The sequence below is a fragment of the Macaca mulatta genome, chromosome 2 (assembly GCF_049350105.2).
Source record: "Macaca mulatta isolate MMU2019108-1 chromosome 2, T2T-MMU8v2.0, whole genome shotgun sequence".
Classification (NCBI taxonomy): Eukaryota; Metazoa; Chordata; class Mammalia; order Primates; family Cercopithecidae; genus Macaca; species Macaca mulatta.
In genome coordinates, this window is record NC_133407.1 from 102196775 (window position 1) to 102223525 (window position 26751).

A 26751-nucleotide genomic window follows, 5' to 3' on the forward strand; every position below is an offset into this window, starting at 1 on the left:
GTCACCTCTGCTGGGTGGAACACCAACCCAGGACTGAAGCAGCAGATGGGTGCCTGATTCCTTATTATCAGAGCTCCGCCCACTGACAAGTCCCTCTCCGGGCCTCAGTTTCCTCTTCCATTAAACAAGGGGCTTGGGGGATACAAAGGAGAGGTAACAGCTTAGTGAGGATGGGAGGTTTCTTCTGGGGAGACGAATACATTTATGAAACTTGATGGCGTGAGTGGTTGCACAGGACTGTGAATGCACAAATGCCACATTATTTGCGTTGAAATAGTTAATTGCATGCGATGTGAACGTCACCTCATTTAAAGTGTTTAAAAGAGGGGCCTGGGAGAGTGCAGTGTATGCGAGAATCGCGTGGGACACCCACAGTCTCTAACCTCGGTTTCCTTGCCATAAACTGGCAGAGACCGTGTGAGCTGTGTTCCTGGGGCCCAGAGATTCTAAGAAGGAAAACCTGGGTTTCCAGGGACTGGGATGAGGGCTGGAGGCCGGAAGGGGAGGGGTATGTGGGGACGGCTGGGGGGCAGCCCAGATAAGGCTTTCAATACTGGGTACCAGCATCTACACAGGCGAAGATCCCCGCATCTCACTTCCCGCAGGGCTGACCAGTGGCCAGAGGTGGGACTGGCCAGGCCTGGCCCAACCAAGTCTGGGAGCAGAGGACACTGAGTGAGGGATCCCTGGGGCCACCCTCACTGGCCTGTGGCTCTCCTGACACCACAAGAGAGGTCCAGGAGCTGACCTTGGGTCCTAATGGGGGACATCTTCCTGGCTGCAGGCTGGCAGGGTGGTGTGGTGGTCAGTGTACTGGGCTCTGTGTCTCCGCCCCTACCTGCTGTGTGACGGTGGGCCAGACACCTAACCTCTCTGTGCCTCTATTTCTTCAATGGCGAACAGGGACACTAGCAGCCCCCACATCCAGGCACAGTGGCCTGAAGGTTAAAGGCAAGGGTGGCACGAGACCTACAGCAAGAACTCTGAGCAGGGAGAGCAAGGAGCTGCCCAGAGTTCCACCACCATCTCCCCCCTGGCCGCCGAGGAAACCGAGGCTCATGATGACCTGGCCCAGGTCTGTTGGACTCACAGTTGTTCTCATCCCCAAGATCAGAGGGCTGCCACCAGGGAAGGAGATGGCCCCCAGACACAGCCCAGGAAGCACACAGGGAAGGATGCCCTGGGGACTTCGGTATGTTATTGCAAAAAAAAAACCATTTATTGCTATTTGAACCCTGCTTTCATGCCTCCATTTCCCAGAAAATGAGCCACGGGAGACACCAGGAGAGGGAGGAGACCATCCTCCTTGCACAAAACCCACTCCCTCGGATGCTGTCCTCAGCGAGGGTGGCTGGGGGCCAACCAGGGGGCCCACCCGCAGAGTGGCAGAGGAGGCAGGTTGACCCTGTGGACGTTGAGCTCTGTGGCGAAGGTCCTGGCCTTCTGGTAGAAGAAGAGCGACTTCTCACGGTCCAGGAGGAAGTTGTGGGAGATGGCGGCCGGCCGCGTGTAGATCTTCAGCTGTGCCTTCTTGTTGCCCAGGTCCACGGCGGCTGCCAGTGCCAGCTGGTAGTACCCGGCTGCATCAAACAGGTCCTGAAGGGGACAGGTCATGCTCAGCAAGAGGGGGACTTGGAGCCCGTCTTCCCAGAGGCCGTTCCTGTCTCCAGGTCATTCCACATGTCCAGCCAATGCTGGCTCACCCCATGAACCCCGAAGCCTGTGACACTGCTGTGGTCTCAGCTGCAGGAGGTGGGGACGACACTGACACCCCGGAAGCCTTCCTGACTGCCCCTACGCCCCACTCACCCCAAGTGTCCTGCCCCAGTGCCACCCTCTCTGCAGGCAGTGGCTGCTTTCCCCATGGGCTGAGGTCAGGGCAGATCCTGCCTGCTCTGAGAGTTCCATGCAGGGCCCGTGGCTCCAAGCCACAGCAGGGGCACAGCGTTGAGTGACCCAGGCTCCCCTCTGGCCCCTGTCCATGCTGACCATTTCCAGGCCCTCCACGGGACAGGCCAGGTACAAAACCATCTCACAGGTGTTCTATCTGGCAATGTTCCCTGAAATATTGACGGAGTGTGACTCCCCAGACATCCACTCCCATTTTCAATGCATCTTTGGCTCAAACTCACCATCCCTGGGTTGGGATGCCGTCTCCCAGACCTCCTCCTTGACCCTCCCATCCCCCACCCGGCTTCTCCCCAGGCGCCTCCTCCACATGGGGTCACCCAAGGGACCTCTCTAAGACCCATGCCTAGCCTGTCCCTCTACCATCTCAAGATGACTCCCAGGGCCAAGGACAAAGTCCAAGATGCAGCAGTCCATTCCCCCACTGCCCCGCCCCACACACGGCGCAGGGGCGTGAGAAGGCCCCGAGTCACCGCCACTGCTCATCCAATGCCCCTCGGCCCAGCCGAACACTGGGCTCTGTGCTGGGTGCGTGGCTGAGCCTAACGTCCTTGCTCCCAGTCTGAGGGACCTGGGAGTGAACACTGACCACACAGGGTGGCCCGGGCTGTGGCAGAGGGAAGCCCAGGAGCCTGTGGGGGGCCCAGGAGGCCCCAGACTCAGCCAGGGGTGGAAGGCAAAGGCTTCCTGAAGGGGTGGGGACATCCCAACTAAACAGGAAGGAGCCAGCCAATGCATATGTCTCTGCGTGTGCCTGTGCATGTGTCTGTGCATATGTGGGTGCCTGTGTGTCTGTGCGTGTTTGTGTGCCTGTGTGTGCGTGTCCGTGTGTGTGCCTGTGTGCATGCCTGTGTGTGTGTGCGCGCCTGTGTGTGCGTGTGCCTGTGCCCGTGTGCATTTGCGTGTGCATTTCCATGTGCCTGTAGTGTGTGCAGCAGCTAGTGAGTGGCAGGCTGAGCCAGGACACACCTAATCCTCCCTATTCCAGGGCTCGCTCTCACGTGTAGACTAAAGGGGACCCCTTTTTAGAGGCAATTGGCAAAGATGCCCATTTACCCCTGCCTCTCTGCCAGCCTTCCAGGCCCCATGCAGCCCGGCTTTTTCTCCTACTCCTCTGGGCCCTGGGTCCAGAGCCTACTATACAAGGAGGAGGGTGTAGTCTTGGAAAGACAGCCGCCCTTGGGGAATTCCAAGTGGGCCTCCCTGTGGGAAGCTGGCCTGCGCTGACAGCATAGTCACGATGAGGCCCAGAGGGCTGTGCATGGGAAGGAGGTGAAGGAGGGCTGTGCATGGGAAGGAGGTGAAGGAGGCCTCTGCCCCTCAACCCCAACCGTGGACTTTGGCCTCTCAGGTACTACTTGGCCCTTTCCTTCCTCCTGGGCAAGCGGAGTGGGTGGCAGGCTTGACCAAAAGAGATAAAGGCCTCTTCTGGGAGGCCCGTCCCCCTGGGTCCCAGGCGAGCCCCTGAGCGGTGAGCAGCGTCCCTCTGGGTCTGACACTTGGCACCTCCCTGTCTGGCTGGGACTTGGGAGGCCACAGGGACCACTTCTGACCACCAAGTGTCGCCAGCACTGGGCGGGGGCCTCCCGGGCAGCCCCAGGCCTGCGGTGGGGGATACGGGGTGGGGTCTTAGGGCTGCCCCAGCTCCTCATGTTGTTCTAAGGCCCCCAAGATCTCGGCCCCAGGACTGGAGTGCCCTGGCCCCTCAGCCCATAAGGAGCACTGACGCGGTGCCGGTGCGATGCTGAGGAGGGGCGGTGCCTGCTGGGCAGAGGGGTGGAGACACCCCAGGTCTGAGTCTGACAGTCCCAGCTCTCCACCCCTGCAGGGCTGGGGGCAGAGGGAGCACAGCACCTCCCCTCGAGACAGACCCGACCCAGCAAGGCCTCAGCCTGGCTGGCTCAGGCCCCACCGCACCTGCCCCGAGCTGGGGTTTCCCTGTCTGTGAACCCAATGGTAAGACACTGGTCCCACCCCACCCTTCCTGGGTGATGTGAAGATTCAAGGTGTCTCGGGGCTCCAGGAGGGAGTTGCTCAGTGCAGGCTGGCACCCTGGGCAGGCTTCCTAGACGAGGCGCCAGGATTTGGGTTGGATCTTGCAACGTTGATTCAATGTGAGGATGATGCCGTCCTCCGAAATGTCCTTCTCCCGACCCTGTTTTCTTTGTTAAATGCAACTTGACACTTGACTGTCAAGAATCAGCTTTGGTGTCATCTCCTCCAGGAGGGCCCCCCGACTACAATCCTCCTTCTTTACCCAGAGGACACCATTGCCCACTCATGTGTCAGCCTCCCGGGCTGAGACAGTTCTTGAGGGTGGGGCCTGGCCAGCTTGGGAGCTGGGTTGTATCTGCTGACCTTGCCGGCTCCTCCAGCCACGTGCAGAGCTCCAGGGAGGCCACTGGGCCATTCCTAAGGAAGGCTGGAACCCAGGCCTCTGGGGTCTGGGTGGAGATCCCACTCCAAGGGGGCCAGGAACACCCCAAGCCCTGCCCCTCCCCACCCACCTTCAGGTCGTAGAAGATGATGTCACCGAGCACCAGGTACACCTTCACGTAGTAGAGGGTCTCCTCGTCGAACTCTAGCGGCGAGTTGCAGAGCTACAGGACCTTGAGGTAGAAGTGCTTTGCCAGCTTGCCATGACCCAGCTGATGGTGCAGGGCGGCCAGCCGGTGGTAGGCCATGCGCTCGTTCAGCTGGTCCCCTGGGGTGCAGGCCAAAGGGGCAGGTGTGAGGACGTGGCTCCCTGGGGCAGGGAGGGCACAGGCCCCTCAGGAGCAGGTATGCAGACCCCAGGCAGCACACCTGGCTTGCCTCCAGGCACCTGCGGTCACCTGGGCAGCTCTGGCCAGTCCCTTCTGGGTTCCCAGACTCACTTTCCCATCTGCAAAGCAGAATTAATAAGGCCTGCCCCTGTCTACTGTGAGGCTTTGGCAAAGTCGGACTTGGATGGCCCAGCTCTGTGCCTACACATAGCCACCTGCCTATGCTCACTGGTTTTAACCAGGGGAGCCCAAAAGCCATGCAGTCCAGGTGCTCCCAGGCACCCCAGCTCCAGGCAACCCACAGACATAACATCCGACTCCTCCTGGGTGTGTCACAATCAGAGCCCCCTACTTTGGGGAGTCAGCTGCACACCTACTGTGTACTGGGCCACAGGGCACAAGGCGCTGGGGCATGTGGCCTGCCTAGGGTTCCCTGTCTCTGGAGGGGGACAGATGACCCTGGCACAGCACCAGGGGATGCCCGGCCTTAAGGGGCAGACTGTTGGAAGGGGAACTGGGATTTTATCAGCCAGAGAGCTGTGTGGTTGATGAGGGTGGGAAGGGTACAAGAGAAAGGGAATATGCCACTCGGCCTGGCACATACAGGGACCAACGAGATGCCTGGCATGTCTGGAAGGCAGAGGGCACACTGGGCGGCCCTTGTGGTCAGCAGCGGGAACAGGCAGAGGAAACAGAGCTCAGTCAGGCAGGGAGCTCTGCACTGCGTGAGAGACCTCGGGCAGTGCCCCACAGCCGGACGGGGAAGCCAGTTGGGTAGATCTGCCTGCCTGGACAGGAGACCAGGAAAATCCAGCAGCTGTTTCAGCTCCTGCCCTGCAGACCTGGAGGCTGGGCTCTGGCAAAGTGTGGGTCCTGGCAGGGTGGGGGCTCAGGGGACTTACCCAGAGTGATGCTGAGTGCTAGGGCCACGTAGGCAAACTCCAAGCACTCCTGGGGATTTTCCAGTGTGGCCAGCAGTGCCACCAGCTTGTTGCACAGCTGTAGCTGCAGCGCCGCCTTGCGGTTGCCCGTAGTCATTGCCAGGGCCAGGACCCGGTCCTACCACACAGGCAGGTGGCTCAGGTTTCCCGTAGCACCCACCTTGCCCAGCGCCCTCCTCAGAGCTCAAACATGTGCTTGGAGCTTCCCACACCCCAGCTACCCCTGCACCTCCACACAGCTCTGTGCTCTGGGATAACACACAGTTCAGACACCCAAGTTGGGGGCTGAAGAATCACCTGAGGCCCATCCAGCTACACCCGGCAGCCTCAGACCCGTCTCTCCCACCTGGGCACCGGGGGTCTGACTCAGGGGAGCCAGCACTCCTCTCTGCTCTAAAAACACCACATTTATCTGTGCCCAGGGCTGAGCCACACCGTGAGCTCAGAGGAAGGGAGAAGCCATCCCACTTCCGGGTGCATGCAGACCTGGGCCTCCCACTGACATGCTGTGTGTCCTCTGACATGTCCCTGTGCCTCTCTGAGCCTCAGTTTCCTCATCTGAAAGATGGGGACAGAACTTTCCGCTCATGGTTGCTTGAGATCATCAGGTACAAGGGTAGAGCCATTGTCACATCCAGGCCCCGAGCGTTTTTCCCGGGCAGGGGCACGGTCAATATCATGCCCGGTGAGACCACTTGGAAACTAGCATGTGCATGGGTGGCCCTGCCTCCAGGTGGGAGGCCTCTGCCCTGCCACACCTGTGCCTCAGCCCTCCAGGTGCCCCCCTGAGGCCCACCCACATCAGCCCACAGGCCAGCTCACCCACATCAGCCCACAGGCCAGCTCACCCGGTAGAAGGACACAGCTTTCTCCCGCTCCCAGGCCCCACTGACGAAGATGTCTCCAGCTGCCTCAAACAGCTCCAGCCCCAGGTTGGGGTCGCCTGTGTACAGGAACACATTCTGTGCCACCTGAAAGGAGACAGAAGTTCCCTCAAGACCCACACCTGGTGAGGTAGCCACGCCCACCTTTTCCAGCCTCCTTCCTCTCACACACTACAGGTACACCTGAGCATTTTTCAGACCCTGTGCATTAGGGCTGCCCCCACCACTGGCATGAGGACAATGAACTGATGCACCTGAGTGCCAGGAGATGACTGAGCAGCTGCAGCCCAGGAGCCCGACACCTGTGAATCCTACCACCAGGGCTAGCCGTAGCCCACTCCCCCTGCACTCAAACCAGTCTCCGTGGCCCCCAGATTGCTGGGAGCCCATCCCCTGGCTCCTTTCTGCGTTGCCACATCCCTGCCACATCAACAGTGTTTGTGGGTGGGCCTGGTCCCCTCTTGGCCATGAGCTCTTGATCCCTCTCCTCAGCTCAAGGAGGTATACAGCAGGTGCTCAGTAATGAAAGCTTCACCAGGCTTGTGGGCTTCACAATTTGTTCCAGATCACACTGTGTTTGGGAAAGCCTCTGAAAACAGCCACTATGATAGATTCATTTTGTAAGGAAATGTGCCACCTGGTGCTTGGAGCAAGTTCTTCTGTGTGTTAACTGAGTGGTCACATTATTTGAGCATGTGCTGTATTTGAGCAGGTGCTGGGCACTGTGAGGGGCCGCGCCTCTGCCCTCAGGGAGAAGATGCTGGCCACTGGGGGAGGATATGAGGGAACCAGTTGGAGGGAGGAAAAAGGCACACAACAGGTGCTCAGCAGTGGCTTAGGAATGAGTGGATGGATGGATGAATGGATGAGGAGATGTAGACACATGGATGGATGGATGAGTGTGTAGATAGATTAATGCTGGGATGGATGGATGGATGGATGGATGGATGGATGGATGGATGGATGGACGGACGGACGGGTGGGTGGATGGATGGGTGGATGGGTGGATGGATGGATGGATGGATGGATGGATGGATGGATGGATGGATGGGTGGAATGATGTGTGTATGTCTGTATGTATGTATGGGTGGGTAGATAATGTATGGATGGGTGGAGGGTAGATGATGTATGTGCATATGGATGGATAGATGGTGGATAGATGAATGTATGGATAAACAAACTGACAGATAGATGAATGGAGGGATGGATTAATAGGTAGATTGGTGGGTGGATGGATGAATGATGGATGGATGGACGAACAGTGAATGGATGGATGGGAGAAAGGATGGATGATGGAAGGATGGATGGATGGATGAATGGATGATGGATGGATGGAAGGATGAACAGGTGGATGGATGGATGATGGAAGCATGGATGGATGATGGAAGCATGGATGGATGATGGATGGATGGATGAATGGATAAAAGGATATGTGGATGGATGATGGATGGATGGAAGGATAAACAGGTGAATGGATGGATGATGGAAGGATGAACAGACAGATGGATGGAACAACAGGTGAATGGATGGATAGACGGGTGAATGGATGGATAAAAGGATGGGTGAATGATGGATGGATGAATGGACAGATGGATGGACAGATGGATGGATGAATGGACAGATGGATGGATGATGGATGGATGGATGGATGGATGGATGGATGATGGATGGATGAACAGATGAATGGATGGATGATGGAAGGATGGATGGATGAATGGATAAATGGATAGATGGATGAATGATGGATGGATGAACAAGAGGTGAGTGGATGGTTGATGGAAGGATGGATGGATGACAGATGGATATATGGATGAATGGATAAATGGATGAATGGATAAATGGATGAATGGATAAATGGATGAATGGATGAATGATGGATGAATGGTGGATGGATGAATGGTAGATGGATGGAAGGATGAACAGGTGGATGGATGGAAGGAGGAACAGGTGAATGGATGGTTGATGGAAGGATGAATGGACGGATGGATGGATGAACAGGTGAATGGATGGATAGACAGGTGAATGGATGGATGATAAATGGATGGATGATAAAAGGATGGATGATAAAAGGATGGATGGATGAATGGACAGATGGATGGATGATGGCTGGATGGATGATGGATGGGTGGATAAATGGATGGATGGATGGATGATGGATAGATGGAAGGATGAACAGATGAATAGATGGATGATGGAAGGATAGATGATGGAAAGATGGGTGGATGATGGAAGGATGGATGGATGGATGAATGGATAAATGGATGGATGGAAGGATGAACAGGAGGTGAGTGGATGGATGATGGAAGGATAGATGGATGATAGATGGATGGATGGATATATGGATGAATGGATAAATGGATGGATGGATGGATGAATGATGGATGGATGGAAGGATGAACAGGTGAATGGATGGATGATGGAAGGATGGATGGATGAATGGACGAACAGGTGGATGGATGGTGGCTGAATGAATGGATGATAAAAGAATGGATGAATGATGGATGGACGAATGGATGGATGGATGGATGGACGATAGATGGATGAATGGAAGGATGAACAGGTGAATGGAAGGATGAACAGGTGAATGGATGTATGATAGAAGGATGGATGGATGGATGGAAGGATGAGCAGGTGAGTGGATGAATGATGGAAGGATGGATGGATGATGGATAGATGGAAGAATGAACAGGTGAATGGATGACGGAATGATGGAAGAATGGACGGAGAGATGGATGAACAGGTGAATGGATGGATGGATGATAAAAGGATGGATGATGAATGAATGGATGGATGGATGGACAGCTGAATGAAAGCATCATGGATGGATGGAAGATGGTTGGATGGATAATGGAAAGACGGATGGAAGGATGGATGGAAGGATGGACGAACAGGTGAATGGATGGACGAAGAGGTGAACAGAAGCATGATGGATGGATGGATGGATAGAAGGATGAACAGTTGGATGGATGATGGAAAGATAGATGGAAGGATGGATGGATGGACGAACAGGTGAATGGATGGATGGACAGGTGAATGGATGGATGATAAAAGGATGGATGGATGATAGATGGATGGATGGACGGAGGGATGGATGGATGGACGGAGGGATGGATGATGGATTGATGGATGGATGCGTGGAAAGACAAATAGGTGAATGGATGGATGATGGAAGGATGGAAGGATGGATGGATGGATGATAGATGGATAGATGGAAGGACCCACAGGTATATGGGAAGATGATGGAAGAATGGATGGATGATGGATGGATGGATGGAAGGATGAGCAGGTAAACAGATAGATGATGGAAGGATGAATGGATGGGTGGATGGACAGGTGAATGGATGGATAGACGGGTGAATAGATGGATGAGAAAAGGATGGATGAATGATGGATGGATGGATGGATGGATGGATGGATGGACAGATGGATGGATGGATGGATGAACAGGTAAATAGATGATGGAAGGATGAATGGATGGGTGGATGGACAGAGAGTGAACAGCACAGGGGTCCTCCTGCATCCCTTGCCACTCACCTGGATGTACAGGTCCACCAGCTCGCTCTGCTGCAGGCTGTAATAGATCTTCCCTGCTTGCAGCCAGGCACGCGCCTCCTTCTCTTTCTTCTGAAGATCAATGAAAATCCCCAGACTTCATTTAGTGTAGTCCAGAGTGGATTTGTAGGCCCTGGAATCAGACACAGGTGTCAGAACAAGGGCTTTCATCCTCCTGGAACCAGTCTGCCTCCTCCTGTGGGTCTGGTGACAGATGAATCTGGAATGTGCGGACTGGGAACGGCCCTCTTGTGTGTGCAGTGTTCTGCCCTTCCCAAGCTGCTAGGAGGGCCAGGGTGAACACACACAGCATGGAAAAGATGAAGGACATCCTTCTGAGGGAATTGAGCATCATGCTGCCCTGTAGCAGGAGGAGTGTGCTAGTCCATCTCCCCTGCCTCCCAGACATGGCCTGTGTCTTCTCCACACGCACCAGGAGCCGTTAGTGTTCAGAGGCTATCTGGGCCGATGGTTCTCAAGGTGTGCAGGTATCACAGTCACCCGGAGGCCTGTCCCTATAGCTTGCTGGCCCTGCCCACAGAGCTTCCGGCTCCACAGGCCTGGGGCAGGCCCTAGAACTCCCACTTGCCACAGGCTCCTAGGTGACATAGATGCTGCTCTGCTGGTCCAGGGACTACACTTTGAGAAGCATGGCTCTAGCACACTGGCCCATTTTCCTTCTGTGAACCTGAGACCAAGACTGGAGCCAGTCTCCCAGGTCCCCATGGAATCTGGCTCCTTCCCTGCTCTCTCAGTAAGTCCGACACTCGAGGGGGTGTGACTGCAGCAATGTCACTGGGCCCTGTGGGTGGGGTGGCCAGGGCCATGGTTACCCCACCAGGTCAGGATGCTTGGGGGAAGCCGAGTAGGCCACATATGGGATGTGAGACCTTGAAACCCTGCCCCAGGGAAGCAGGTGACACAACTGGCTCTGTCTTCTGTGGGAGAGAAGCCACAGGTGGCTGCTGTGGTCACATTTAAGGGGACAGATGAAGGCCAGGAGTGAAGATTCAGGGCAGGCAGAGGTCAGATGACAAAAGCCACCATAGTAGGAAGAACAGCCCAGAGTGCACGTACTGCCTCTGCTGGGGTGGAGATGACCTTTGACCCAACAAGGGAGGCTCAAGCTGGGACTCACGGGCCAGCAGCAGCCCTGGAACGACCCCAGGCCCACCAGCTCAAAGCATCTGATGCCAAGGAACCAAATGATCAAAAGGAGAGGGGCTGCTAGGGTCCTGGGCCAGCTTTCTTGTGCCCCCCTCCCTGCCCTGCCCGTCCCCACCTCCACCACCGCAAAGCCAGCCCTTACCGCTCGGTACCCAGGGACAGGTAGAGCTGACTGATGGTCTCCAGGGGCTGCCCCTCCAGCACCTTGTCGGCCACCTTGCGGGCCAGGGAGAGCTGGAGCTCATGGTAGATGACACACTGGGCCTCGCTGGGCATGACGGTGCCGTAGAAGTAGCACAGCCGCTGGACGGCCCACAGCTGGCCTGGGCAGAAGACAAAATGGAAGATGTTAGTCTCCCAGCGTCGAAGCGAGGCTGGCTGGGCTCGGAGGCCCCTGCGCCATGCTTGCCTCTTTCACACCTCTGTGAGCCTGGGCCCCATAGGTGGGGAGACTGAGCACAGACAGGCCATGCACCCATTTCAGGACAGATTCCGAACACACAGTCACATGGGCACACCTTGGTGCAGATGCTCATGGTAGAGGCCGGCCTTCTTTACAACTCCCAGGGCCGAGGTCCTGGCCAGGCTCGGCCCCTGCACCAGGCCATCTATTTCTGCTTCACAAAGCCTCTCTGGCCAGGACCACGGCCGCCTTCAGCCTGAGCTGATGAGGCCAGGGGCACAAGTAGCCCCTGTCGCAGATGGAACCCTGAGAGAGCAAAGCCAAGCGTCATGTCTGCCACATACGGCATCATGTTGGGGGAACGGGGTTCAAAGCTGGGCCCTGGCGGTGGAAAGCTTCTGATTTTCTAGTGCCAGAAACATTCCGGAGATTAACACAAGAAACCAGGTACGCCGAATGGACATCTGTTACACACACCACCCAACAACAGCTGAATACACAGTCCTCTCGAGCACCCATGGGACATTCCCCATGACAGACCATGTGCCAGGCCACAAAATGAGCCTCAGTGAATGGAGAAGGTCTGAGACCAAAGCAGAGGTGTTCTTCAGCTGTACTGGCATGAAACTGGAAATCAACAGTGAAGGAAATGTGAGAAATTCAAAAATATGTGGAAATTACACACTCCTAAACAACCAGTGAGTCAAAGAGACCATCAGGGAAACTGAAAACTAATTTGAGAAGAATGCAAACAAATGCACAGCCCGGGCCAGCGCGGTGGCTCACGCCTGTCATCCCAGCACTGTGGGAGGCCGAGGCGGGAGGATCGCTTGAGTCCAGGAGTTTGAGAACAGCCTGGGAAACATGGTGAAATCCCGTCTCTATAAAAAAATAAAATATAAAAATTAGCCGGGTAGGGTGGTGCACGTCTGTAATCCCAGCTACTCGGGAGGCTGAGGCATGAGAATGGCTTGAACCTGGGTAGAAGTTGCAGTGAGCCAAGATTGCACCACTGCACCCCACCCTGGGCAATAGAGCAAAACTCTGTCTTTAAAAAAAAAAAAATAGCACAGTGTACCAAAAATTCCAAGATGCAGCTAAGGCAGTGCTGAAAGGGAAATTTATAACTGTAAATGTCTACATTCAAAGAAAGAAGAAAAATCTCAAATCAAAAACCTAACCTTCCACCTTGAGAAACTAGAAAAAGAATGAACTAAACCCAAAGCAAATAAAAGGAAGAAAATAATAAACATGAGAGTGGAAATGGGAAGTAAAAATACAGAGAATGGAAAAACAAAAGAGATAATCAACAGAACCAAAAGTGGGTTTTTTGAAAATAATAACAAAATTGACAAATCTTTCACCAGACTGACCAAGAAAAGAAAGAGGGACACAAATGACTGAAATCAGAGACTGAGCACCATGGCTCACGCCTGTCATCCCAGCGCTTTGTGAGGCCGAGGTGGAAGGATCACTGAGGCCAGCATTCAAGACCAGCCTGGGGGAACATGATGAGACCCCATCTCTAATAAAAAGAAATAAATAAAAAATTAAAAACCCAAGTTTCTAAAATGAGAAATGAAAGAGGAAACATTATTGCCAACCTGACAGAAATAAAAGGATTCCATGAAAACACTACGAACAACTCTACACCAACAAATCAGACCATCTAGACACAACAGCCAAACTCCTAAAATGACACAAACTACCAAAAATGACTCAAAAATGACCCCAAGTAAGCATGTGGGGTATCAGCCCCGCCCTCGGTCTCCTCGACCGTTCAGCGCAGGGTGGGGAGATAGGGAAGCATGATCCCCGTTCCCTGGCCTGCATTTCCAAGTCTGAATCCCCCAGCACCCTGGGGAGGGCCTCGTAGGAGGAGGTGCCACAGGCTATTGTGCCAGGAGCCACGGGAGGCTGCAGTGGGGGTTGGGGCGCTGGATTCCTGGAGGGTCTCCTTCCAGTCAAAGAATGCCCCTGGGGAAGAAGCCTGGGTCTGAACCTCCCAACCCTCCTTGGGCAGATGTGTGGGACCGGGGCCCCTTCACACGGTCCTTCCCAAAATCTCATCCCTCCTAGGGCCAGGAGTGGGTGCCAGGCCTGTGCTGGGAAATGGGCAGATTTGGCCACAGCCCCTGGGGCTCTGGTCCAGGCCACAGGAGGCAGCTCTGAGTGGTCTCACGATGCCATGACAAAGCGCTGCAAGGCAGAGGGGACCCACAACAGTATCCCTTGTCTCGGCCATTTCCCTGGACTCAACTTCCTCATCTATCCTCTGCGGCCTAGATTTCGGACAGCCCTGCCCACCTACTGTCCATTCACTGCTCAGTCTGCAGTGACTATTGGATAGCACTCCATGGCTCCCCAGTGCTCTTGGGGAAAAGGCCAAGCCACAGCCTGAGGCCCCAGGCCCTGCTTAGCTCTCCAGAAGAGCTTCTCACCATCCAGCACCCAACCCACGCACTCCTAACTCTGCACCTCCCTGCATAAGCCCTGCTCACTCACCCCCGCTCACACCCCACTTATCCCCGCTCACACTTCTGCTCACTCACCCCAATCACACCTCCGCTCACTCACCCCCACTCACTCATCTCCACTCACACTCCCGCTCACTCACCCCATCACACCTCCGCTCACTCACCCCCACTCATCTCCACTCACACTCCCGCTCACTCACCCCCATCACACCTCCGCTCACTCACCCCCACTCAGTCATCCCCGCTCACACTCCTGCTCACTCACCCCCATCACACCTCCACTCACTCACCCCCACTCACTCATCTCCACTCACACTCCCGCTCACTCATCCCCACTCACTCACCACCGCACCCCACTCATCCCAGCTCACACTCCTGCTCACTCACTCCCATCACACCTCTGCTCACTCACCCCCACTCACTCATCCCTGCTCACTCACCCCCATCACACCTCCGCTCACTCACCACCACTCACTCATCCCCGCTCACACTCCCGTTCGCTCACCCCCACTCACTCACCCCCACTCACTCACCCCCACTCAATCACCCCCACTCACTCACCGCCGCTCACACCCCCTTCATCCCCGCTCACTCACCCCCACTCGCTCACCCCTGCTCACACCCCACTCATTCCCGCTCACACTCCCACTCTCTCACCCCCATCACACCTCCACTCACTCACCCCCACTCACTCATCCCCGCTCACTCACCCCCACTCACTCACCACCACTCACCCCCACTAGCTTATCCCTGGTCCTTCACACAGGCTACACCACCAGCCCCTCCCCCACCACCTATTACTTGACTAAATCCTCTCAACCCTCTGGTCCCAGACTAAGAGTCTTCCCTAACCCGGGGCCAAGTGCTGCCCCGCCATCACGCCACTCACCCTTTTGTGGCTTCTCTGGCCTAAAGCTCACATTCTCACGCTCAGTCCCTGCCACCCGAGGACCCCACAAGCCCCATTTATGGGTGGGGCCTGGCACACACTGCACAACGAGCTGCTTTTGCATGAACTGCTCTGCGGCTTTGGGCAATCACCCGCCCCATGTCCTCTGTGAAGTGGGATGACAGGTGCGCAGGCTGCCAACACACCAAGCAGATAACACGGGCACAAGAACCGGCGTTCAGGGCCTGGCTCATGGAGGGGCCCCAAGTCCCAGCTCAGCAGAGCCTGTCTTGATCCCAGGGTTATGGCTAGGGATTCCCAGCATGCAGGACTTTCCGTGCTCAAGGCAGCATGGTCCCTGGGCAAAGTGGGAAGAGCTGGCTGCCCCAGTAGGGCAGAGGGCCTGGCCCTGCGTGGGAACCGCCTGTCTCCAGGGCGCTTGCCAACATCTGCTGCTGGCCATGACTCAGCACTTTCGATGGTAGAAAAACCACCACTTGTTTCTGAATCACAAACCCCAGGTGTGCCCTGACGCGAGTGGCCCCGGAAGGCGCACAGGAGGAACCGGGGCACTCACTCTCCACAAGGCCCATCTCCACAGCGACCAGAAGGGCCCACTCATAGTAGCCCTTGCCCTGCTGGGCCGGACCCTGGTGGGTGCAGAGGTGGCCCAGCTGCAGGAGCACGTGGGTGAAGTCCCGGCCACACTCCCTGCAGGGCAGCCTCGAGAACAGCCTCACGGCCTCCAGGAGGTGGTGCTGGGCCAGCCTGCTGGCACCCGCGTGCAGACATAGGGTCCCGAAGTTGGCCAGCACCACTGCCTGGTTCCTCCGCTGGCCCAGGTCCTGAGCCACCCGCAGGGTACGGTAGTAGCCCTAGGCTGCCTGTCTCATCTGGCCCAGCAGGGCAAGGGCTACTATGCCTTCAGAGCCACGTCTCTCTCTTGTCATCTAACCCATTTAAACTCTCCTTTCAAACTATATGCCAGACCTAACCACTTCTCACCTTTCTCATCATTTCCAACCAGGTCCAGCCCTCATCAGAGCGCTCTGGGTTACTGCAAAAGCCTCCCAATCGCCAGGCACAGTGGCTCATGCTTGTAATCCCAGTACTTTGGTAGACCAAGGCAGGTGGATCATCAGAGGTCAGGAGTTCAAGACCAGCCTGGCCAACATGGTGAAACCCCTCTACTAAAAATACAAAAAATTAGCCAAGCATGGTGGTGGGTGCCTGTAATCCCAGCTATTCGGGAGGCTGAAGCAGGAGAATCACTTGAACACAGAAGGCAGAGGTTACAGTGAGCCGAGATCGTGCCATTGCACTCCAGCCTGGGTGACAAGAGCAAAACTCCATCTCAGAAGGTTTAAAAAAAAAAAAAAAAAAAAGCCTCCCAACCTACCTCTCTCCTTCCACCTTTCACCCTGCCCTGCATTCTACCTTCCACTCTCAAACATTTCAGAAAAAAAAAAAAAATTATATCCACAGAGAGAGAAAGAGAAAGTGCAAATGGGGTAAAATGTTTGGGGAATCTGAGGGAAGAGTATATGGGAATTCTCTGTACTATTTTTGCAACTTTTCCATAAGTCTAGATTATTTTGAATTCAAGAGTTAAACAAAGAAAAAACAAAAACCAAAACAAAAACAAAACACTATCTCCCTTTGTGAATCCATCCTGTCTTTCCCCTGGCAACTGAAGGACACTCTCAACTAAGCACATCTATTTTTTCATGAACACTAAAAGAACCCTTGACTAGTTTTGACTTTCTGTGCTTGGCAGTAGAATTTCATATATATGTGTGTGTGTACATATATGTGTGTGGTGTGTGTGTATATACAGAAAGGGAGAAATATATATGTGTATATATATATAAATATATTGTAAATTTACAATGGTAATGTGTATACATATAAATATATGTGTGTGTGTAGATATATATAATACATACCCCATAGCCTGTCCTTAACCAGTTCTAAACTTAGTCGGAAAAACACATACCTAAGCAGAGAATTTCAAAATAATATGATGAACATTTTGATAGAGGGATGTGTTGCTATGGAACATGCTGCTAAGACACAAAACCTCCTAGATGGGGCAAAGAATGAACGAAGTTTTGCACCTATAGGCACCCCCTCTGATATCCCCTCAAACGTTTATATTTATATGCATTTGTTTCCCCCAGGACCCCCGTTTCATAAGGGTTAGTCCTAGAGCCTAGCAAGTTCCTACTACAGCTGGCACACATATGCCATTCAAGAAACAGTGGCTGAGTGAATGACGAGTTAAGAACCATTTGTCAGCCAGTGCTCAGTAATACAAAATGCACTGGTATGCAAATTATATTTTTGTTGAAAGCAAGGGCAGGATCACAAATTATCTTTCCAGAGAGAGCAAACCTCAAAAGCTTCTTTACCCTACTAAAGCACGTTATAAGAAGCTCCCCTTATATAAAAGAAAACCTCCTCATTCGTTATCAATGGCATGGAAACCTAATAAGCCTTCACCTCTGATGACATCTCTTCCATCCCCAGGGCTAGAAGAAGGAGGTTCCGGAAACCCTGGTAGTTGTGAAGGTGGCTCCCAGCTCTGACAGTCTTGAACCCTGTGGGTGCGGGGGTCACACAGCAGAAGAACAACAGAGGGAAGCATCATCAGGCTTTGAATATGTTTGAACCAGAGATGGCAAATAGGCTGCAGCCAACTGAAAACACCAGAGATTCATGGTGGCCACCTGAGGGGTTGTGCTCTTAAAAAACAAAAATTAAAATTAAAAATTAAAAAATTAAAAAAGGAAGGGGTCAAGAATCCATCAGGTCTGACTGAGATGTGTATCAGTGACTAACACCCCATATGGCAAAAGTACTCCGGTGCGCTTTGGGTACTCACAGCTTCAGCAGTATTCAAAGGCGTGTGCTTCCCTAAGACTAAGCCACGGGAATACCCCCAGCAACAATGCCAGGAGAAATGTCTAACATGGATTTGGCTAGAAATACAGTTGTCTTTAACAAATTAACACTGAATAAATCCTGACTTATTAGAGCCTGCGAGAATGACATTCTCAATGATAACAGTTATCACTACAATCTCCAAACATCTGCGATCCTGCGAGGAGGAACTGTGACAGCGCAGGCCACGTGTCCAGACTGCTTCCCAGACTGCCTGTTACAGAATAAAAGAAATGAAACCCCCCCTAAGAATGTCTTCACTCACATTTAGCCAGTTGTTCCTTTGTGTGCATCTCTGTGCTAAAATGGCCATTCTTCCCCACAGCCTGAAGTCATACGCTAAAATAAATGAGACTCACATGAAGCCAGAAATGTGCAGATGCCAAGGAAACCAACACAAACAAAATGGGCTGGAGAGTGTGGCCAGGAGGATGGTACTTCCCAGGAAGCAATTACTTCATCTCTGCCCATGAAGCAGGCAGCTGTCACTGTCCCCCAGGCCCACGCCAGCCACTCGAAGTAGGTTCTAACCAAACTACCTCCAACAATCAACATAAATACACCACACAATTGGCTTCTGAAAGGACACCTTGCAACCAACAAGAAACTGCTAGCACAACTTTGAAAAACTGTGCAACTAAAATCCTTGGAAAGGGATCAACACTGCCACATTTTGACTCAAATACTGTTTCGTGGTAGCACTGCAATAATTCACTGAAACAAAAGAATGAATGAGGAACATTATATAAATGAATATAAAAGAATGAATGAAGAATGAACATTATATAAATGAATGTTTATATAGGAATCAGAGGAAGCATGACTAATCATTTAAAGAAATAGGTCAAGAAACTGCTAGGTTCAGATGCTACCGTGAGACACTGTCAGGGCCTTAGGCAAATTCACTTCTCTTGGTCCTGTTTCTAGGTTCATCAAAAATCAGCTTCGGATTAGGGAATCTGTTGCTTTCCAATGCCTTCCTTCTGCGATTCCAGCCCAGATTTTAGGACTGCTCTCCCACTTGGTATATGAAAGCACTTTCTATGTATAATAGCAAGAGTACATTTCTGTGTTGAATGCGGTTTGGGACCTACTCTATGAGGCAGAATATCATCATATAATTTTAAGCATGACAACAAGACACATTCTAGATAAGGATAACACATAAGGCGTGGCCATACACCTGTGCGTGCCTGGCAGGGAGATGGGGAAGTCTCATTTAATGAAGCCGGGGTGCCTGTTGCACCTTAACATCCTCAGTCCACATCAAGTTCACAACGTCCTTCTGACATCAAACCACAGGTATCACATACTTTTCCATACTTTCCACCCAAGATTAAAATATGCAGAGCACCGTGATAAACACACCTCCATCCCCAGCATGTGGGCTCACATTCTGTAGAATTACATACTTTCGGGGCAAAATGGTGACCAGGTTGTAGCGGCAAGCAAGACTGGGCTCCGTGGGGACAGCAGGCCCTGCAGCAGCCATCACTCCTGTCGCCACAGTCTGATGCAGCTGCAGAGAAGCTGTGGCTGAGGCCATTCACTTTGTGAGAGAACCGCACAGGAGGGAAAAGGTAGGGAAGAGGGCAATGTCAGGCTTCTGAGCCCAAGCCAAGCCATCGCATCCCCTGTGACTTGCACATATATGCCCAGATGGCCTGAAGTAACTGAAGAATCACAAAAGAAGTGCAAATGCCCTGTCCCGCCTTAACTGATGACATTCCACCACAAAAGAAGTGAAAATGGCCGGTTCTTGCCTTAAGTGATGATATTATCTTGTGAAATTCCTTTTCCTGGCTCATCCTGGCTCAAAAAGCTCCCACACTGAGCACCTTGTGACCCCCACTCCTGCCCACCAGAGAACAACCCCCCTTTGACTGTAATTTTCCTTTACCTACCCAAATCCTATAAAACGGCCCCACCCTTATCTCCCTCCACTGACTCTCCTTTAGGACTCAGCCCGCCTGCACCCAGGTGATTAAAAAGCTTTATTGCTCACACAAAGCCTGTTTGGTGGTCTCTTCACACGGACATACATGACAGGCAGGTGCAGAGCCAGGGAAGGATCTGTGATGAGAACAGAAAGGAATGCGCCTCCCTGTACACACACTCGGATTTTATGACAATGTGGGTAGGGGGCTGAACTGGATGCCTGAGAACATTCCTCCAAGTTCCTTTGCTGATTTTCTAAATATTGGTGTAAAATCTGAATTCAGAAAATTTTTTTAAATCGCTTCAATCAACATCTTTGTCTGGTGCTCAGCATCAGGTCTACATGATTATCTAGAAAACCAACTTCAGTTCTAAGGCTCACGTCCTCCTACAGTGTCCCAGGGATTTTACAAGGGAACGCACCTCTCATTCGCATCAAGAACACACACAACTACCATTAAATAAATGCTTAATTTGCTTACACAATTTTTTAAACACCCAGATTTGAAATACAATAAAGAAGACAACTTTTTGATAGCTCTGCTTGCCAACTGGGAACTGCAGGTGGAGAAAATAACCTGCCATGATTTCTAACCAGTCAACCACCTGTCTTCCCTGGCTGCAGTAGGAGCAATCTTTCTGAGCTCAGGATGAAAAAGAACCCAGCTGGTTAAGGGACAGATAATCATCAGTTCTCAGCAGGCCTCCCAGGAATCCCCATGTGATACGTAGAAGTAAAAAGCTATCAATGACCAAGCATCTGGACGCTTATCCCACCTTGCCATCTGCTTCTCCTGCCATGCAAATATAAAATTAATAAGCCTGCTATTAGAGAACAGAGTTGGTGCTGCATCTGTCTTCCTAAAATTACGGATAATTACCAGCCCACAATGGCTTCTAATCAGATTTGAGTGGTCCCTTAGACAGGAAGCTAAAGTGCCTCAGCCCTAAACTGAGAAGAAAACAGAAACTGGAATGTTCTAGGTTTGATTTTTTCCCCCTTGTTCTAAAGTTGCTGTTCCCAAATCTCCTTCTACTGTCTTGTTTATAAAATGTATGAGAAACAGGGAAATTAAAAGACACTATAGAAATGGCCACTTTTTCTAGGTACAAACTTCGTTAACATGATTTTCAGTTGCTGGGCTTTTTCTCCACAAACTGTGAGCCTGGAGTACATTTTTCTCCCTCGTGGTTACACATTCAGAGTCAGGGAAAGTGGCTTTAGCAGTAAAGAGGGGAGTGCAGTGAGAAGTGACTGGGCACTGAGAAGGGCAGACAGGGACTCTACCTCGGTGTCCTGCAGCATTCCTGGGCCTCGGCCTTTACTTTTCTATCTGAACAAGGGATCTAAAGGCCCGTGATTCTAGGCCACGACAGCTCTTCATACACACATACGCAAATATCACACGCCTATGTGAAAAGCTGTGACACTTGGCTGATTCCCTGAAGAAGTTATCTTGTATCATTTCTACTCAAGTACTCCACCTCCTTCCAGACAAGTATCTGAGGATGATGGGCTATCCCACAGCAATGTGTGTAACCTCTCCTGCTTATGATCCCTGTTCACATAGCATTTTCCAAAAGCATTTGGTGTGAAGTGACAGAAGAAAGAAGAAGAAGGTTCTTTTAGCCCATTCATTCATTCATTCATTCATTCATTCAACAAATATTGACTGACTACGTGCCAGGCACTGGTGATATAACAAGGAACATATATATTTTTGTAGGTAGAGACAGACAACCAAAAAGTATGTTAAAGAGTGATCAATGCTGTAGAGGAAAATACACCAGGAAACAGGAAAGAAGAATACCCCTAGCCACCCTACACTGGGGTGATGCCAGCGTTACAAAATGGAAACAGCGGCCTGGCACGGTGGCTCACACCTGTAATCTCAGCTCTTTGGGAGACTGACGCAGGCAGATCATCTGAGTTCAGGAGTTCAAGATCAGCCTGACCAATACGGCAAAACTCTGTCTCTACTAAAAACATAAAAATTAGCTGGAGGTGGTGGCACACACCTGTAATCCCAGTTACTCAGGAAGCTGAGGCACAAGAATCACTTGAACCTGGGAGGCAGAGGTTGGAGTGAGCCGAGGTCGCGCCACTGCACTCCAGCCTGGGTGACAGAGCAAGACTCTGTCTCAAAAACAGTAAAAATAAAAATAAAATGTAAACAGAGAATAAGATACCAAAAGAAAGAATGTGAACGATTAATTGTAACAAAAGCCTTTGTAAGCTGATACTTTCCTTCCTGGATCCTTGTACCTTACAAATGGAAAAAAACGGTGGGTAGGGGTAGCATCAAAATGATGGTGATGTTTTAAGATGGCTTTGGGTTTCAGATGTCTGACAGCCATACTTGAAAGGACACAAAGATAGATGTGTACCCGCCCCCCATCCGCTACACCCTTGTTCTGCTCTCTAATCTTTGCACATACCAGAGATTTCGTAAGTTCTGTGAGTACCTGGTTTTCTGCACGTACCAGAGATTTTGTTTTGCACATACCAGAGATTTTGTAAGTTCTGAGGCAAGGTCACAAGACGTGTTTAAGTAAGATAAACTCTTGCTGCCATAAACCTGCTCTCCCGCCTCAAAGTTTGAACCAAAATATCAGAAATGGCAGGAACCAATCATAGTTAGCCAAATCGCCTTGTTCAAACACTAGCCAATCATATATCTGATTTGTATAATAACTCTATGCCCACTTTTCTTAGACTATATAACATTGTTCGGAGCTGAGTGGGGGAGCTTTCCTGCCCGTCTCGTTTCACGAGCGAGGGAGAGTTCCAGGTTCGAACCTGTAATAAAGATCCTTGCTGCTTAGCTTTGACTCTGGACTCTGGTGGTCTTCTTCGGGGAATAAATGGTCTGGGCATAACATACTCATGTACTTCAAGGAGAAAGCTCTAGCTCTATAAGCCATCTGGGCAATGGTTTAATGTCTTTTTTTTTTTTCAGAGGGTTTTTAAAGTACAGGAAAACGTGTGTGTTTATTTGGCTGCTCTGTGCCTGCACACGTGCAAGCTGTGCTAACAGGTTTTTCCATGTTTTGCTGAATTTGCCAGCTTGCCATAAACAGGCTTCCATGTCTTAATTGTCTATAAATGGCACAAACACACAAAAATGCAAATCAAGACAAGCTGTCCCTTCAACTGCTGCTGCCATGATGACAGCGAGCGACAATTGGCCAAATCAATACATGGAGACTGAAGCTGTCCGGCAGAGAGCACAGGGCCGACTGCTTTTCCCATAGCATTTAAAGAAACAAGCGGAAACAGCTCTCCACACAGGACAGACACGTCCTTTGTTCTTTGAATAAATGCTGCCAATGCCCAAAATACTTTCTCCATCACACTATCTATATGGAATTCAAGTTCCTTCCAATACCATGAGTAACGCCAGTGATAGACTATGTTTAGCCATAATGACCCATTAGCATTCTTTTTCCTCTAAAATGTTGAAATAATAACATTGAGTGTGCACTCACGAGGTGCCAGGCTCTGAGTTTGATCTCGTTTAGTTCTCATTGAAATCCGGTAAGATCAGTACCATATTCTCTCATTTTTCATAGATGAGGAAACTGAGTCACAGAAAGGCTAAGTAAGTTGTCCATGGTCACAGGTTATTTAGGAACTTTTCTCCAAACTTTCAAAAGTTAACTACTGCCACTATTACAAATGGGTTTCTGTTTGTTTGTTTTTCTTTTTTTTTTGAGACAGGGTCTTGCTCTGACCAGACGAGTGCAGTGGCGTGATGATGTTTCACTGCAGCCTCAACTTCCCGGACTCAAGTGATTCTCGCACCTCAGCCTCTCCAGTAGCTGGGATTACAGGCATGAGCCACCACACCTGGCTAATTTTTTAATTTTTATTTTTTGCAGGGATGGGGCTTCACCATGTTGCCCAGACTGGTTCCGAACTCTGGGCTCAAGAGATCCTCCCAGGTCGGCCTCCCAAAGTGCTGGGATTACAGGTGTAAACCACTGTGCACAGCCCTACAAATGCGACTTGTACAAAGTCAGAGCAGTGAGCAGGAAGAGAACAGAGACTTCAGTGAGTCTCCTGGATGTTGCAACACCATATCCCTCCTCCATACCGTAATGTGTCTACACCCACCAAGCTCCTAGACGTTGAAGGCAGGCCAGCTCAGAGACGAAACAGCAGTAAAGAAAGAGAAGATGCAGACATGCGTCTTGATTTCAGTTCGAGCGTGCGTCTCTCCCCTGCAGCTGCACAGGCAGAAACCAGGGGCCGTGAGTCTGAGGCAGTGTGTTTGGTTCCTGGCAGGTAATCTTTTGGGAGACCATCCCATACAATTAGTGTTACACTTCTCAAAAAGGAAGTGAGACTTTTATAGAAAAATCGAGAAAGGTCTAATAAAACCACAAAAGGATAATATAACAACAAATTAAATTCATCTGTCCAAACTGAAATCCCAAAGCCCTCTGGGCACACAGCTGCTTTTCTGAGCTGAAATTCAGCTCCAGCTAAGAAACAGGTCAACTTTTCTAAAAAGATTTCTTTTTCACATGCCTTCAATAATAATTCCTTTCCCTCACTTGTCATTTTCCAGATTTAATGGCTCCGTTGGCCTTCCTCTTATTTAGGCCATGAGCACTGACTGCATGTCTGCTACGGCCGGGACTCCAAGGGAGGCACCCTAGGGAACACAGATGACGGCAGCACAGCGACACCCTCAAGGAGCACACACGGGGAAGGCAAGACGATACCATCGCAGCCTTCAAACAGAAAAGAACTTGGCCTCCATACCCCGTCCCATTTCTAGAAAACAACGATGCTGAGTCAGTAACATTTACCGAACAGCCTGCAGTGTGGAGGCAGGCACGAGGGGGCTCCATGCGGGGAAGAGCACCTTCAGAAGGGGGCATGCAAGCAACGTGGAGGCAGGAGACACTCCCACGCACAAGGGCCAGCCTGGGGGCCTGCAGAAATGCCCATGCATCTGGGAGGAGGGAGAGAGGACAAGATACTTAAATGCTCCAAAATGAATAGAAGCCTCCCAAGAACCTCCCCCAAAATGGGGCAGGGATTTACAAAAGATCAAACCGAGCATGCGCAGTTACCTGAGCATAGCGCCACCAGAGCGAGCTATCGAGGAAGAAACAGGGTCACTAGAAGCCTGAGCCTCTACTCCCAGCTCTGCAACTCATTCACCCTATGACCTTGGTGAAGGCTCTTAGCTTCTGTGAGCCACAAGAGAATCACGGGAAAACAGAAGATAGGAAAACTGCTCTGCCTTTTTCACAGAACTGCTGAGGGAATAAAATCAGATAATGGATTTTTAAATTCTCTGTGAATTACGAAGCAAAATACAAACGTATGAAATCATTCTTACCATTAATAACAGCACTGTAAAATTAAGAGCAGAGTTAAGACCACAGCATTTTCCACCCCCCGACTCCCGAGAGAAATAGTGAGTCCAGCTGATGTATTTGGGCAACCCCAGTATCTAGGCCTTGAGAGCCTCAAACAGCTCAGGAACTCTGACAGTATCACTCCAGCCCAGTGCTCATTAAGTTCTCCAAGACAGCCACTGACATAAAATACTACAGCTTTTTCAGCTGGGCTTGAAGCCCTCCAAGCTCACAGCACAGCTAAACAATGAAGAAGAGGTTTTCTGCTACTAGGCTCAAAAGCTGGCTTTTGTAGATTCCCATAGAAAGAACATTCAAGGCCAGGCGTGGTGGCTCATGCCTGTAATCCCAGCAATTTGGGAAGCCGAGGCAGGAGGATCACCTGAGGTCAGAAGTTCAAGAACAGCCTGGCCAATATGGTGAAGCCCCGTCTGTACTAAAACTACAAAAATTAGCCGGGGCATGCTGGCGAGCACCTGTAATCCCAGCTACTCGGGAGGCTGAGGCAGGAAAATCGCTTGAACTCAGGAGGCCGAGGTTGCAGTGAGCTGAGATCACGCCACTGCACTCCAGCCTGAGGGACAAGAGCGAAACTCCACCTCAAAGAAGAAAAAATAAAGAGCATTCTTTTTTGCTGATGTTAAATTTCCTGTGCTTAATACAGAGAAATCATACAACACTGAAATCCTGAAAAACATATCATAAAAAGCATTTAGTGACTGAAAAGACATTCAATATAACCTGTAACAGTGAGTTCCCCTCCTCTTTCCAGCCAGCTCCACTAATGCTGTGACCCTTAACAATGCTTTCACTAACACAGAGAAAAATTAATAGGACCGCTTACCCCTCTCAGCTGACAGCTAAACCAGTGCTTCTCCCTGGGCTCACTAAAGATGACCTTTACCTAAAACCAGGCTGCAACGACCCTGTAGATGTTGACTAACAATTTCAAAATTCCCATATTCTTTGTCCACTCCTAAGGAAGATGAACTGAAGCCAGGTGTCTCCAAGTCAGAACTAACAGAGGCCTTAAACATCAGATGGCCCATCCCCTTCTTTGACAACCAGGGGATCTAAAGCTGAGCTTATGGAAGAAAACAGCCTGGTTAGGAACAAAGCGGATACCAAAGCCTAGTCACTTAACCTCTGGTCCAGAACTCCTGCGACAATCCAGCACCCATATAGGATGAGTCTCCCTAACCAGAAACACCGAAATCCACAAGTGTGGATTTTGAGTGCCGACGTGACGCTCAAAGAAATGTTCATTGGAGCAGCTCAGATTCTGGATTTTTGAATTCAGGATGCTCAACCAGCAAGTATAATACAAATATTCAAAAATCCAAAAATGCAAAAAAATCTGAGACACTTCTGGTTCCAAGCAGTTTGGATGAGGGATATTCAACCTGCATTTTTTTTTTTCCTCTAATGAAGGAAATTAAAAATGAGGACCGAGCAAAGTCATTCAATCCATACTAAAGTCATTCAATAGTTTAATTAGTACCCATTTA

The 26751-nt window shown here is 51.1% G+C and overlaps 1 protein-coding gene across 2 annotated transcripts in view; it reads right to left on the bottom strand.

Moving 5' to 3' along the window:
* Positions 1-1195: 1195 nt before the first annotated feature.
* LOC144339522 (SH3 domain and tetratricopeptide repeat-containing protein 1-like) overlaps positions 1196-26751 on the bottom strand; it is a 56255-nt gene continuing 30699 nt past the window's right edge. The window contains exons 2-7 of one of the 2 annotated variants that reach the window (XM_077994199.1): positions 11360-11540; positions 10033-10183; positions 6463-6585; positions 5576-5732; positions 4416-4612; positions 1196-1596 (exon numbers count right to left, since the gene is read on the bottom strand). In XM_077994199.1, the coding sequence (XP_077850325.1) occupies positions 4509-4612; positions 5576-5711 (240 nt within the window). In that variant the 5' untranslated portion in view covers positions 5712-5732; positions 6463-6585; positions 10033-10183; positions 11360-11540 and the 3' untranslated portion in view covers positions 1196-1596; positions 4416-4508. The remainder of the gene's footprint in view (positions 1597-4415; positions 4613-5575; positions 5733-6462; positions 6586-10032; positions 10184-11359; positions 11541-26751) is intronic. The other variant, XM_077994198.1, reaches the window with a different exon arrangement.